This window comes from Macaca fascicularis, chromosome 12 (assembly GCF_037993035.2).
Source record: "Macaca fascicularis isolate 582-1 chromosome 12, T2T-MFA8v1.1".
Taxonomy (NCBI): Eukaryota; Metazoa; Chordata; class Mammalia; order Primates; family Cercopithecidae; genus Macaca; species Macaca fascicularis.
Window position 1 is genome coordinate 105804793 of NC_088386.1, and position 16179 is coordinate 105820971.

A 16179-nucleotide genomic window follows, 5' to 3' on the forward strand; every position below is an offset into this window, starting at 1 on the left:
CAGCCTATTTCTCCTCATATTACATAATGTTAAAGCTTTCCTCATTTCTATACCTTTTTATAAGGATAAGTCAATTAACTTATCCAAAACTGACTTACTCAAAATGTCACAAAGAGTTATGGATGGAGCTCTAGCATTTAAAATTCTGTGGCTTTAAATATTCCAGTGCATTTAATATTCTTTTGGCAGAGAAGACTAGCCTCATTCGTTGGTAGTAGTTACTCAAACCAAAATTGGCTTCACTGTGTTTACAAAAAGCAGGTAAGAATCCCCTAATTTCTCCACATTCCTAGTTTTTTAAATCTCAAGACAAAAGAAATTTAACAATTGTATAGGTAGTATTACATAAATATATCACAAGTACATTAGTTTTAACTGTTGTATAACATGTTATACAAACTTACAGCCTTTAAGCAAAACCCACTTATTGTCTCACAGTTGTGTAGGCCAGGAATCCAGGCAGGCTCAGCTGGATTCTCTGCTCAGGGTTTCTCAAGGTGGAAGTCAAGTTGTCAGCTAGTCCGAACTTTTATCTGAAGGCACTGGGGAAGAATGCACTTCCAAGCTCATTCAATTTTTTGGCAGAATCTAGTTCCATGCAGCTTTAGGTCTGAGGTCCCATTTCCTGGCTGGCTGTCAGCCAGGCCCCACTCTGCATTGAGAAGGCACCTGCATTTCTTCTCACATGCTCCCCTCTACCTTCCAGCCAGCAATAGCACCTTGAATCCTTATGCTTCAAATCTCTCTGCCCCCAGCCAGAGAAGACTCTGCTTTTGAAGGGTTGCTATGATTAGATTAGGCCTATGCAGACACTCCCCCTTTTGGCCACATAATGTAACATAATCACTAGAGTAACACCAAGGGGCAAAGATATTGGGAGCCATCTCTAAATTGTGTCTATCACAACAGGCACAGGACAAGGAGATCTGGTGTGATTGTTAAAAGCTTACTTTCTAGCCATCCCCAGCAGACAGAAAGTAAGCAACAAAGAAGCAAGCCTTGATGATTTCATAAAAGCAGTTGCTTTAAAAAACTGCATTATGCCTTTTTCGTCCTAGATGCCAATACAGAGGCAAATTTTACCTATTATTTAAAGTAAATCCGGCAGATATAAAATGAGACAATTCAAATCTATTACTAACCATCTAAATTACTGACTTACAATAGATACGAATTTACTCACTTTCCTGGGTAGCGTTAGGTGTGATGTGACTAGGAGAATTCTTTTATTCTTTGATAGTTTCTCAGAAAAAATAGAGTAGTTGATAATGTAGGTGTAGTTAATGTAGATAATGTAGTTGTAGTGTAAGTGGCCAAAGTGGTACATACATCCTTGCCTTTTACTTATCATCTAGAATGGTGAACTACCAGTAAAACTGAAGAATGAGCTCTTAACTCTCCACTGGTACAGACTTAGAAGTCTGTAGATATTTCATAAATGTCTTGTTGGAAGAGTCATTTTGATGAGTTTATTACTCAGAGCCAAGAAGTGGAAGAAATTAAATCATGATGAGCTTATAAACCCCTGGGAATCAATGTTCCTTTAAAGTGCCTCTCAGAACAAACAGAAAAGCCCAAAGCTAGACAGCCTGTCTTTTGAAGACTCTAAAACTAACTTAAAACTTATGTGTGCTTCAGTAACTTGAGGATTTAATAAATGTTTCCACTTCTGTTTTTGTTGTTGTTTTGCTGTGGTGATTACTGTCATTGTTACAGGCCCATGACAGCCCCACAGATGAGCAGGTGTGACCAAGGTCATAAGGGAACCACCACAGCCAATCACACCATGTCGTCTGGGGTGAACACCAGGTAATTCACTGGCCCTTATTCTTCTATGGTCTCTCAATTTCATACAACCCGAATGTCAGCTGTTGCGAATGAAAGGAATCCTGAAAATAGTCAATATTGAGTGTGAAAACCTCCAAGGAAAAGAAAAGAAGGTGAGAGTTTAGAGTTACAAGAAAATACCAAGGCTTCTTTTGAAATTGCCAGAGAAATCTAAACCAACTTCATAAATAGGCATTTGTGTTGTTTTGTTTGCTTGAGCCTGCTAGATGTTCTCTGCCTCCTGGGTGGTCTTTGAACTAGTCCGGTGTTGTTTCATTTGCCTTCAACAAAAGGCAAATAAACAATAATAATCAGGAGGTGGTTTCTCATTCCCAGGGCACTAAGAGTCAACTTACCTTCATCTGGACAGATTTTCTGCAGACATTTCATCCAAACTTTGACATATGCCCTCAGATGACGCTTTTCATGGTTGTTAACTTAATCTCCTTCTTTTGTTTTGGTGTAACTCAGCTACTGGCTATACTAGTTAATATTTTACCCGTTTCATTCCATCTGTGTTAGCTTTAAAGATTCTGAAATACACAAAAAGCCTAATTAGTTTCCTTCTACAAGGGAGATTTAAGATAGGGCAAACCAAAAATCAGCTTAAGAAAAAGTTCTCTTTTCCCAGTATGAAGTAGTTGGCATGGAAATCATAAGGAGAAATTCAATAAATTTTCACTCTCTCTGAAGCCTATTTTTAAGTGTGTATCATTATTCATGTAAAGTTAATTCCCTGCTCATCATATATATTCATATTAAAAATAAAACAAAAATAAATTCCAAATCCAGCTATAAATTGCCTGGTGTGATGGTTAACTCATGCCTCAATTTCCTATATTAAGGGAAAATGATATACTGTAGTTTAAGTGATATTTAGGGACTTCTCTAGGCTCATTGGGTTAAATGAGGGCTTCTAAAAAAGAAAGAGGGCTTCTAAAGTCTTAATATCCATGAATCACAAAGCAGTAAATCTCCAGAACTGAAAGGAAGTCAGCCATGATTCTCCTTCCCATCACTTAAGACAGAGCACATGGTATTAAAACTATAACTTAAATTTCAAAATGTCCAAAAATTAATCTCATCTGGCTATATTCCATGAGTTTGTATATATTTTTATAATAGTTGTCTTTACCCAAATCACACAACAATAAAACAGCTTTTGTAGCAGCTGTAATTGCAGTATATGTGGTAGCCAAATGAAAGATAAAGCTTTTATACTTTAGGAGTAATATATGTATATTTGTGAGCTTATCAAAATATATAGCTTCAAGGACTTGTCATATGAAGAAGTCTATAAGAAGCCCCAACCAAAGGACCCTGTTCTTGCTCTAATAGTTATGTAGACTGTTTCTCTAACTCCCAGGTACCAGGAACAAGGAGCCAAACTGCACTTTATCAGGTACAGAAAAACTTGCTCTAATTTCATACCAATTCTGACATCTTGAGATGATTGCCTTTTAAACTGGTTTATGGCTCTGTTAGATTTCGTTTGACGAATAACATACTATTTCCGGGTAAACCCCAAAAAGTAGCTTTACTACAATTTGGGATGACAATCTCTTCTAGGCTGAGAAGTTTTCTTTATCCTTCGGATGAGGTTCTCCTTGGCCTCATCCTACTGATTCGTTAACTCATTAGGATTCTTATATTTTTCTTCGGTGTGATACCCTCTTCTCACAACTGCCACATGAATACATTTTGAGACCCCTAGTTAATCTTTTACAATTTCCCAGGGAAAACCTTCATTTACTGGAGGAAGGACAAGGCCTTCCCAGAGAGGAACTGGATGAACGAATTGCTCGGGAAGAGTTCAGAAGACCCCGGGAGTCCTTACTGAATATTTGCACAGAGTTCTATAAGCACTGTGGACCGCGGCTGAAGATCTTGCAAAATCTGGCTGGGGAGCCTCGGGTCACTGCCCTGGAATTGCTGGATGTGAAGTCTCACATGAGGTACTGGCCTCGCTTTCCCTGCCCCAAGTGTGAACACAGCTTGGCCCACATGTCTGAATGTGTGTGTTGGGTTGAGAGTGGGCGTTCTCCAGGAAAAACACTTAAGATAGAAAGATTTGTTTCCTGTGACTTAGGTACACATCATACAGAACCCTCTGGTCAAGTGTGCATTAAGTCCATCAAACAGGATCTTAGGGTGGACAAGGGGAAAGTGTTCTTAAGACAGAAAAGCATAGTTTATATGTTCGCTTCTCAGTAAAAAAGAAAGAAAGGGAAATTTTATCACCTGAATTCTTAGAAAAGTAGCCGCCTTCTCATTACTATTTACTGCCCAGATTCTAATTTTTCACAAGAATTGAATGTTTCTTCTCTGTTATTTTACATGAGGAACGCACAACAGCTCTCTGCTTCCAGGGTCCCTAAAAAGCCTGTAATGAACCCTGCAGGAAAGTAAGCAGTTTTAACTCAGCCAACTTGTTTATATATATCCCCTTTATTTTATTTTATTTTTTTTTTTGAGACAGAGTCTCGCTCTGTCGCCCAGGCTGGAGTGCAGTGGCCGGATCTCAGCTCACTGCAAGCTCCGCCTCCCGGGTTCACGCCATTCTCCGGCCTCAGCCTCCCGAGTAGCTGGGACTACAGGCGCCCGCCACCTCGCCCGGCTAGTTTTTTGTATTTCTTAATAGAGATGGGGTTTCACCGTGTTAGCCAGGATGGTCTCGATCTCCTGACCTCGTGATCCGCCCGTCTCGGCCTCCCATAGTGCTGGGATTACAGGCTTGAGATATATCCCCTTTATATAAACAGCCTTCCAACCGTTAAAAAAAATGTGTCCTGGTAAGAATTCTGAACTAGATGAGGCCAGTTGTCATTTACATGTTTTGCTCTTAGTGTGCTAGGGAAAGGCCCCAGAATTACATCCCTGTGCACTCATATTTCATCTTCCTACAGGGTTGCTATTTCACTTGAAATTCATGCTAAAGGCTGTATTTGTGTTTCAAAAGGAACGTGATTCCAGAAGACCTTCTATTCAGATTTATAATCATTTGTTAAGGGTGATGAAAATCCCTTCAAAGAAAAATGTCATGGATATCAGAAGATTCACTTGGAAAATTTAATGTATCTATAAAGGTTAAGGCAGAGTTAGGTCCAGCCACTTCCAAATAATGTTGCAATTTGGCAAAACTCACAGTTTCCTGGTTATTGCCTTTTTTTAATTTAGGAAGTACTCAATGAAGGAAAATGAGAAGACAGAAATGTACAGTGAACGCAGGTTCTTTTTCTTCCAGTGTAATTTCACATTCTTTGAATTGCACACTCACACCCAGCACTGCCCTGGAGAACCCCAGGGCCTCACTGGAGTTCACACTCCCTGCTGTGCAGTAATGAGGAAGAGCTTATTTCACACTGAAAAGTTCAGCTCCTAGAAGGGAGCCTTCAGAGAAAGGGGAGGGACATTTGGAGTGTCAAGGTCCTGCTGTCATAGCAACCTAGGGATCTATTCAGCCCCTCCACTTCCTTTTCCACTGGTCTGCTCTAGCTGACCTAAGCGATTCTGTGAACAGAGAAACATCACATTCCCAGAGTCAGAAAATCACTATGACCAATGGCCATTTTGTGAGAGAAAGGGAAAAATATTCCTAAAAGATAGATGTGTGTGTGTGTGTGTGTGTGTGGGGGGGGGGGGGAGAGAGAGAGAGAGAGAGAGAGACAGACTATGAGATAGTGACTGTCCCATAACCTGACGATCTTCCTTAGGGCATTTGGAGGGAGGGGACAGCAAGAGTCAGAGAGGCCTGGAGCTCCCTCTAGAGGCCAATACCTATTAAAGGTTAAATGAACTAGAAATGATTTAGCTCCGAGCCTGGCACTGATCTGGACACAATAGATACTAATGCTAACGAGAATGGTCCAAATACTGTGTTAAACACTGGGGATGTACACTAAGGTCCTGGTCTTCAAGATTATCATGGCTCAATGCAAGAGGCACATAAGAAAATAACTATAATACAAAGTTGCAAGTACTATAATCTCATAGGCATTTATGTATTATTATGTAAAGGATTTGAGGCAACTCAGCAAATATGTGAAGGGAGAGTATATACAAATTATAGAGTCAGGATAATGTGAAAGATTTTCAAGGAGTTAATTATCTTTATGATAAGATTAGCACAGGAAATCAATATAAGATCATATTAGATTTTATTCATGAACCATAAATTTGACTTTCTTAGTTATCAAAGCAATGAGTGAAAAAAAGATTAATTACAAAATCATAATATAAATAAGTTAAAAACAAAACAGTTGCTCGGTAAAACAATACTTTTTTAAAATACGAAGAACAAGAAAAATCTTGTAGGGGCCAAGGGAAATTTTCCCCTTGAGTCTCTGAAGGTTTGCTGAAAATCAACTGATAAAAGACAGATAATAATCAAAAAGCATGAAAATGTATTTGATCATAGTTTTACCTGACACAGGAGCCTTCAGGATGAAGACCCAAAAATACAGGGGAAGCTCTGCATTTTTGTTTAACAAAGTATGGATAGCCATGTATAAATATGATTGGACAAAAAGGGTATGATCTCATTAGACCAAGTGAGGAAACCCAGCATGGCCTGTGCTTTTAGATTCTTCTTGGCCTTTCTGGTTAGCATTCCTTCCTTCTGGGAATGGGGCAAGACCGTTTCTGGGAAGGGGGCGTTCTTACGACCTACAGTCAAACAAGATGGGTCAGACAGTTTCTGTAGGGCTAGTTTTTACACAGAAAGATGGGGTAAAATTAGTGTAATATCTCTAAGTTTTATGACTGGCTTCAGGAAAAAGGGTTCTGGTTTCAATGACCTGCTTTGAGGAAAAGGGTCTCCAGTTTCCATGACTAGCCTTGGAAAAGAATGAGAGGCCACAGAGAGGAGGGCAGGAGAAGATCAGTGAAACACTTTGGCTTCTGAGGTCTTCATTTTGGGGTATTGCTTTCTGAGCTTCAACAGTCTCTTGGTTGGTGTTTGTTAAAGGAAAGAGTGGTGAGAACAGAGTCCTCAGCAACATCCCTATAGTAGATAAAGTGCTGGTTGTACATGGCTGGATGCCTGTTAGTATATAAAGTTGCCACAATGTCATAATGCAGTTCAGCAAAAGCAATTGATCTGAAGCCAGGATAATGTCATTCAAGAGCACAGCTATTTCATGGCCTGGGTCGATAGGAGGGCAACATTTTTATTGCCCAGGGAATATTTAGACTAAATGCCCTTTATTGATGCCATTTCTCACAACAACCTTTTGAAAAAGACAGGCCTGCCATAGTCTCTGACCAAATAGAGATATTCTATGTTGCTGAGTAGGGGCGGATCCAGATGCTTTGAACTTACACTAAGCAAAGGATGTAATTAAGGCTCCTCTTATAAATTAAGGGTGCCCTTGAATATAAGTAGAAGTCAGAGCTTAATATATAAATTTGCGAATTGAGGGTAGTATTAAATCGTTCTTAAATTATAAGAATAGATAATGTCACCCAAGAATGAAAAGTTGATTTTTAAAAAGAGAAAGAGAAATGGGATGATATAAAAAATACAAATGTTTGCCGAAATAATTCGAATCAAACCAACAAGTTAAGAAGCATTGCTAAGGCAATCTGTACTTCTGAATTTGCAGAATGTATGTTTGATTACAAGGCTCTTGATGAAAATATTCTTGATTAGATAGAGTCTCTGCCCTACCGAAATGTATTGCTTCATTTGTCCAACCCAGTGCTGCCAAAGCAGCTGGATAACAGAATCTGCAAATTCTCTCTCTCTCTCTCTCTCTCTCTCTCTCTCTCTCTCTCTCATGTGCGGTCTCTATCTCTCTCATTTTCTTTCTTTCTCTTTTCCTATCTCCCTCACCCTCTCAATGGGAAAATCTCTTCTGTTCCCACTGGGAAAGAACCATAGGAAAGTTTTTTGGTTATGCATGTGATAGTACAGCAAAGACTGTGGGAAAGGGAAATTTTGTTTTATGTGCAAAACGAATTTATTTTGTCACGTGACTGGGAATTAGATAAATTCAGGTAGTAATCCATAAAATGGCTCTTAAATTCAGCTCTAAATATTCTTTGGAAACTTAAAATAGACAGATTGATTATTTCACAAGCACTTCTCAATGTTACCTTTAAAATAATAAGAGAAAAGAAATAAGTGCATATAGATATACTCTTATTTGTCACACAAATAACCTGAGAAGTAAAGAATTATTTTCTGTATATCAAATTCATGAGAAAGAGATAAACAAAAGAATGTATAAGCCTTTAAAATGATTTCTTTAAAGCACTCACATTCACACACAATTCCAGGACAATGTGAATATGTTCAGTTTGGAGAGAAAACAGTGGGAATTAGGAGACAATAACTATTTCTTGATAATGAAGGGTCATGATGGAGAAGATGGATTGGATTTATGCTTTCAGAATTAAGCCTAGTAGGAAGAAATTAAAGGGAATTTGGAGGCCTAACATGAAAGTAACCTCTCACAGTGTGGACCTCCAAAGAGGAAATAAGTTGCCTTGTACAGTAGTGAATTTTCTATCCATGGAGCTAGTCACATAAAGCAATTGTAGAACACTCTAAATAATCAGAGAGGTAATGGCCTTGGCTGTGATTTGTAAACCAGGATGTCTATCAAAATCAGCTGAGGAGCTCTTACCCTCTAGATCCTTTCAAACAGTTATTCACTCTTCTGTTCTCTTGGAGTAATCACAATTTCTCTTTATTACAATATGTGAGATAAAGAATTATATGATATTACCACTGCACTACTCCTAATGCGTCAGTGGATCTGTGCAGTGACTAAGAACAGCTAATATCGTAAAACGAGTGACAACTAGGAATCCTGTACCTCCTGGCGGAAGTACACACCACACACACCACCTGCTAAGTACTCTTGCCAAAAAATCAAAACTGAGTCTGCAGTTGTAGGCCCTGGATTTAACTTCCAATTGAATTAAATACAAAGGCAGTAGGATAGATTAAATTACACTGTGGAGATTCAATCAGTAGAGTGTTGCTACAGAGAATTTCTTTAATAAATAACAAGATAAGGCCGGGTGTGGTGGTTCACGCCTGTAATCCCAGCACTTTGGGAGGCCGAGGTGGGCAGATCACGAGGTCAAGAGATCAAGACCATCCTGGCCAATATAGTTAAACTTTCATCTCTACTAAAAATACAAAAATTAGCTGGGCGTGGTGGCACGTACTTGTAGTCCCAGCTACTCAGGAGGCTGAGGCAGGAGAATCACTTGTACCTGGGAGGCAGAGGTTGCAGTGAGCCGAGATCGCACCATTGCACTCCAGCCTGGCAACAGAGCGAGACTCCGTCTCAAAAAAAAAAAAGAAAAAAAAAAAAAAAGTCAAGATAGCAAAAAAGTACAGAAGAGGGGGAAATCTACATATTAAAAGAGACTTAAAGACATCAACAAATTGAAATTTATGGGCCTTATTTTTTCCTAATTTCTAAAAAAACAAAAAGTAAGTATGAGATAGTGTGTGAATATTGAAAACTGACTGGATATTGGAATTTTTCAAAAAGAAGAATTATTTTTAATTTGTTAAATGTCATATTGTGTTGTGTTTAATTTTTCTCAGTCCATAATAATTTGGAGACACATACTGAAATATGTCTGGGTAAATGGTATGATGCTTGGGATTTACTTTAAAATAGTCTAGGGTGGGGAAAGGGGGAGTGTTTGAGGGTATAAGTAAAACAAGAGTCACTGTAGGCCGAGTACAGTGGCTCACACCTGTAATCCCAGCACTTTTGGCAGGCTGAGGCAGGCAGATTGCTTGAATCCAGGAGCTCAAAACCAGCCTGACTAACGTAGCAAAACCCCATCTCTACAAAAACTACAAAAATTAGCAGGGCATGGGGCTGTGCACCTGTAGTCCCAGCTACCTGGGAGGCTGAGGTTGAGTGATGGGTATATTGGGGGCTTACTATATACTCATCTCTCTACTTTTTTATATGTTTGAGATTTTCCAAAAAAAAAAGTTAAAAATATATAGATTTCTGGGCCCAGACCTTAGAAGTTCTTTTTTATTTTTAGATGGAGTCTTGCTCTGTCACCCAGGCTAGAGCGCAGTGGCGCAATCTCAGCCTCCCGAGTAGTTGGGATTATGAGCGCCCACCACCACGCCCAGCTAATTTTTGTATTTTTAGTAGAGACAGGGTTTCACCATCTTGGCCAGGCTGGTCTTGAACTCCTGACCTCATGATCCACTGGCCTCGGCCTCCCAAAGTGCTAGGATTACAGGCGTGAGCCACCACGCCCAGCCAGAAGTTCTTATTTATGAGATTATTGGAAGTCCTGGGAAATTATATTTTTTTCATTTTCCTTTTAAGTTGTGTTTTAAAAAAATAAAAATAAAAATAAATAAGAGGTGCCAGTGTGAACCTGACTGCCTACAGGATATTATGACTATTATGAGCTTTTTCAACCCTAAGATTCCATGACTCAGGGAAGATTATTTCCAGAGCTTTTCCAGTACAAACTTGTCAAAACAAACGAACAAACAAACCTTATTTTTCCGTTTATCTCAAATCTCCTCCTCTCTTTAGTAACAATCCTGAAAACTTTCCATGTATGGTATGGCTGCTCCTGCTGATGCCATCCACACATGCATTCCTAGGTAACATTATGCCTGTCTGCTCGCCTCCTCCATCAGGAGTCCTCTGTCCTACATTCCAGTTCCATAGAATCCTTTGCCTGACTAACTCAACATGTACTGATTGAAGCCAAAGATTCAAATAATGGGTGGTAGTAACTTAATGTATTACCCTTCCTAAAGATATTTGTTTTCAAATGAATTTTCAGTATCTTGACAAAGAATATGAACATTTCAGCCACTGTATCTTAGGTGTATTTTTTAGAATATAAGCTTTTTTTGAGGAAAAAAAAATCAAGCTCGAATCATACAGCATGTTGTAAGATACTTTTATGAATGAGTATACATTACCTCTTAATATTATCTTGTACACGTTCTGGATCTACTCAGTATATTTTATCAGGAGCCACCGTAAAGTGTTTAAATACTTTCTCCTTCATACAAAATTAAATTAAGTTGGCTTTAAGGCTATGTACATCTTTATATTTGTATTGTTTATTATTTGGAAATTGGTAATCCATATCTAGTTCTAAAGATTATTTCGTTAACTATTACATTTACTAGAAACCTTATTTGCCCAATTAATCTATTTGGCCAATTCTCCTTCAGAAAATCTAACACTTAGAACATCAACACTTGGGTCTGGTGACTGCAAGCCTGGGCCAACCCTGAGGGAAGCACAACTTTCCCCCTGGCAGTTTCTGTATGGAACCGAGTTGGGAAATCTAAGAAGTAGAGACAACCAAAACCAATGTCATCCAGACAGTACAACTGGGTCTATTAGATAAAGAATCTCAACAGAGAGGAAGGATCCATGTATAAGACAAAAAGAGAGGAGGAGACTTTAAAGGAGAGGAATGGAAATGGAGCCTGAAGAACTCTTTGGGTTGCAACAAAAACCAATAGCATTTTTTATAAGGTGGCTTTGACCTTGACTATGGGTACTGAGAGAGTTCTGAAGCCATGAAATTTCCAAGGACATTTGATATTAGTGATTTTATTGTTCATTAAAGTTAGGTTCTCTTTTATATGCATATATGTCATATATATAATATACATGTACATCCTCAGAAGTGACATTCTCTAAATATATTTGGCCTATCCTTAATCTCTGGATTGTAGTTTCCTTATCAGATGCTCTTTACATGTCGTCTCTGAAACATTCTATGATTCTCTATTAATATGGATGTGTAGGTATCACTGTTCTGGTATATGGGAGAGCAGAGGGATAGAGGATGTTGGGAAGAATGTTCTTAGTTCAGGCAGTAGGTGGTCTGGAAGGGGTGATTAATATGATGCTGTGTAGAAAAATTCCCATTGTGTAATTCTACGCTTATTTTATATATTCATATATACGCATGTATATATTTTAGGTTGGCAGAAATTGCACACTCCCTTCTGAAGCTGGCACCATATGACACTCAGACAATGGAGAGTCGTGGGCTTCGGCGCTACATCATGGAGATGCTACCCATTACCGACTGGACAGCTGAGGCAGTGAGGCCAGCCCTCATCCTCATTTTAAAAAGATTGGATAGAATGTTCAACAAAATTCATAAGATGCCTACTTTGAGGTGAGAATGCCTCCTAGTTAGCTGTTGCTATCACAAATGTCAAAGTTAAGATTTCTCATTTTTTAAGATGGTAGATCATTCTGGAGTTGAATGAATGACTTGAAAGTTTTCTCTGGTATATGTGCATGGTTAATAGGGTCTATGAATGCCTAAGTGGCAAAGCCTACATTTTGAGAAAACTAACATTTTCTTTAAAAGTATATGTGCTTATCTTGAAAAATCTATCCATTTCTTAGCTGTCACGCTCCTCATCTGACACAAATAAAAATTTCAATTAGTACCCTTTAATCCCTTTTAAAATAAGGGAGGGTAGGCATTATAAATGGAACAACTAATGAGAAAAGAAAATGAATTTTATGTTCAATATACTATATTTAACGTAGCTAGTTAACATATTTAGGTACCAGTTTAGAGAAATTCCAAGCTTTACAATAATCGCCAAGCAGCAGCTTAAAAATTCACAGGATTGAAAACAAACACCTAATTTTCACTTTTTAACCTAATTCAGTGTGGTGCTAATGAACACTATTAATGCTTGATCTTTGTTCAGTGACCTGGGAAATATTCATTGGTAGCCTACATATTAGCAGATGTTTTTGAACCACTCAGAGATGTGAACCCAGTTTGGAAACTATAGTGATAGTGAGCAGATAGTTCAACAGGTTAATACTGGTAAACCCACTTACTCAGAAATTTCAAGTTTGGGCTAGTGAGAACATTTTCTGTCCTTTTAAACTAAACCCAAAAATCAGTGCAACTCCTTCCCAAGAATTTATAGCACTTAATGTTCAATTCATCAGAATTTTTCAGATATTAGTCCATCATCTCCTTCACACTAATCCAGCCTTCAGGAGTCATTAAAACAAATTGAAAATTTTTATTCTAATAATTGATTATTTGTTTTTATATTCTTTTATACCATGGTGATGACTGCCTATACATTATTTCAAGGTTATTTATTTCAATGGCATGGAAATGCCTGTTTTAAAACACTATTTCTTTAGTGATCCCAATAGAACATTTGTGTCTATCAGCAAATGGCTTATCAAAGATTTATAACTGTCTTACAAGGGTGTGTCGAAATAAATTCCTTTCTTAAATACTTGGTATCTAAAGATGTTAAACATCTCTAAAAATGACCCATTTCTCATATAATTAAGCCCACTATAAAGAACATCATGCTTCCCGAAAGTAGATTTCTGGATTAGTACACAGGCTTGGTCAGTGGTAGGCAATTTTCTTGGGAGATATGCTATGAATATGGAGTTGGCTTGGATTTAAATTTGGGGGGTGATCTCAGTTCAACACAAGAAATGTTGGCTGAACCTGACCTGCACGTTACCTTCAGTGACGGAGATGTCACATAGCCTCATTTATGAATATGTTTCCATTTGTCGTTGCAGATCCCATTTTGCTAGGAAATATAAGCTTAGAAAGTATTGCCAGGAAAATATAAGGAAATACTGTTAATATCAGTAAAGCCCAAGTTGTTTATTTTGGGGCCATAGGGATGAATCTTTCAGTACTAGGACAATTATGAAATGGATTGACTTTTATTACAGAAAATTCCATATTCATTTAATTGGGTTATGTATACAGTAACACCATTTATACTACCATACAAAGTAGCCAAAAAATACATATCATTTCTTGGGAGGCCAAGAAAGAACATTGTTTAAGTAAACTATTTTCTTCTAATGTGATCTTCTTGGCAGGAGTTAAGCTATATAAATCAAATCAGTGGTAGTCTGGTGTAAAAACTGATGGGCATGTGTAGTCTGATAAACAGGTTTCAGAAATGTAGCTGGGGTCAGATTAGTTCTATTGGGAGTAATTACCCCTGTGATCAGTTTTCTACGATGGTAGTCGTAGGACCCTCTGTCAAAGCTAAAACCAGGGAAATTAAAATGCAACCCGTTCATCATCTTTGTTTTTTCTTCAATAGATTTAGTCGAATGGGGCAGGCCTGCCTCTGCTACGTTTTCAGTATCTTCTTCCCCTCCCAGTGTGCTCTGTGCTTTTGGAACAATATGGGTAAACTTCATCCCAGAGACACATCCTGTCTTAGATGGCGTCAGAATCACTGTCTCATTCACTTGTTTCAGACTCTCCAGAAGGGACCCAAGCCGCTAATGGCGCCTATATTGTATTCCAGGCGACAGGTTGAGTGGGAGCCTGCCAGCAATTTGATTGAAGGGGTTTGTTTGACACTTCAGAGGCAGCCAATCATATCCTTCCTGCCTCACCTTAGGTCACTGATCAATGTCTGTGTCAATCTGGTGAGTAGCCAAGTGGCAATCTTACGAAACTTTGCACAATGTAACTCTGCTATTGACTTCTCTGAATTGAAGATTTACAGGTCAACCACTTTGTGCCCCTATCTGCCCATGAAAACAGACGGCTCAGGTGACACTGAAAATAGTGAGGTACATTTCAAGGTGGTGTGTGGGGAGATCCAGGAACCCATCCCTACACAGAAGGGATTTTGGTGTGCTGCTTCCCATGCGCTACTTTGACAATTCACCTCTTCAAGTTGCGCTGAGAGTTGAGGGCTGCCAGTTGGAGAGTGGGGTGGCGGAGCCTGCACAATTGGCTAGAAGTTGAGGTAGTCTGGGTGGGGGAACTTAAAATGCAAAGACGATTTTTTTCTTTTATGGTGCAAAATGACACTATGAGTTGGCCAGTCTAGGATTTATGTGAAGGAAAAAATATTTTTAATTGTTTATGTAATATCTAGAGTCTGGTCCTGACAAGGTTTTGTAAAATGTATAGAAACCATGTTAGAGCATCTCATTAAATAGGACCTGCTGCTTCACTAGCTGAGCAATAAATCTGTAGTTGGAATGCCTAGTGCAAATAGAGCTGTTGCCATCATCATTGTTGTCAGTATTTGCTCCATCAAGGAATGTTGACTGCATTCCTTTGAATTCACAAGTAAGTGTCCAATTCCCTGATTAGAATAGCTTTTTGATTCATCTCTCATTATTTACATAGTTAACTATAAACAACATTCTACAAAACCTTGGCTGAATTCAGTGTAATGTTCGATCTGACTCCAGACATTACATGCCTTCAGAAGGCATCAAGAAAGAAATGATTGAAAGTAACATGCCCAACCTTCAATTTATTATTTTTATTATCATCATCATTGAGACTCCCTTACTACGGTTGCATGAAGTTGCAATAGTCAAGGCTGGTCATGTGCTCTGTTTGTATTTCAGGTCATGGGAGTGGTAGGACCTTCCAGTGTTGCTGACGGATTACCCCTTCTTCATCTCAGCCCTTATCTCTCACCACCTCTACCCTTCAGCACAGCTGTTGTCCGGCTTGTAGCGTTGCAGATACAGGTGTGACTGCCTTACCTGTTTGTCACGCTCATTAAGTTGCTGGTTGAGGCACCAGATCATGGTGTTCTCGTTTTTTCTGCAAAGGCTGGGCAAAATCTGTGAAACAAAAGTGTAAACATCTCCAAACTTTTATAGATTTGGAGCTTCAGCCCTGAGCTTGGCCCTAAGTTGTGCTTCTGTAATTCTTCTTGAGATCTCAAATATAGCAGAGTCATTTAGTCCTGCCACAACTTCAGGAACCACTTCAGTCATTTAAAATGTGTGCAAAATAATGGTTCACAGATAATCAGCTCACAATTGTTAATTAAAAGAGGCAGTAATATTCACAGTCTGGTTTTAAATTATTTTCAGAAAGAATTGCAATATAAAATTCTTTCAGATGTTATCACTAGACTTTGAATATCTTAATTTTCTTTAATGATTGTGGGTTGAATATTATGTGTGCTTTTTAAAAGGAAATTCTCCCCCTTAATTTATTTCTTAAAATTAAAGTAATCATTCCCAAGGCCAAAAACAAAAAAAAAAAAACCAAAACTGCAGAATCCCAAGTCTCCTGAGTATTTCTGTGTGTCAACCAGTTTTACACAATGAAAAATCACTGGAAAGCTCTTTAATCAATGGAAAGTACACAACTGATGTAAGTGGATAACTGACCCATCCATTGTTTGACAACCAAACTTGATGGCTCATCATCCAGAGAATGGGTAGATGATAGAAAAGAGATCAAGTAAGAGCTATGGCTACTGTGCAGAAGAGTGACATCCCTAAAGTGATACACGTTAATAACTTATGTACAAAGATCACATATTTCTTTCTATATTGCATATTGTTTCCTGGCTTGAAGAAG

The 16179-nt window shown here is 38.5% G+C and overlaps 1 protein-coding gene across 20 annotated transcripts in view; it reads left to right on the forward strand.

The window, feature by feature from the left end:
• The window catches only part of UNC80 (unc-80 homolog, NALCN channel complex subunit), a 230607-nt gene that overhangs the window by 187381 nt on the left and 27047 nt on the right, over positions 1-16179 (forward strand). For all 20 annotated transcript variants that reach the window (XR_012421433.1, XM_005574149.4, XM_045367643.2 and 17 more), the window contains 6 exons: positions 1717-1809; positions 3194-3229; positions 3564-3782; positions 11785-11985; positions 14141-14264; positions 15207-15332. Coding sequence is in view for 19 of the 20 variants with exons in the window: in XM_005574149.4 (XP_005574206.3) it covers positions 1717-1809; positions 3194-3229; positions 3564-3782; positions 11785-11985; positions 14141-14264; positions 15207-15332 (799 nt within the window). In the remaining variant the exon portion in view is untranslated. The remainder of the gene's footprint in view (positions 1-1716; positions 1810-3193; positions 3230-3563; positions 3783-11784; positions 11986-14140; positions 14265-15206; positions 15333-16179) is intronic.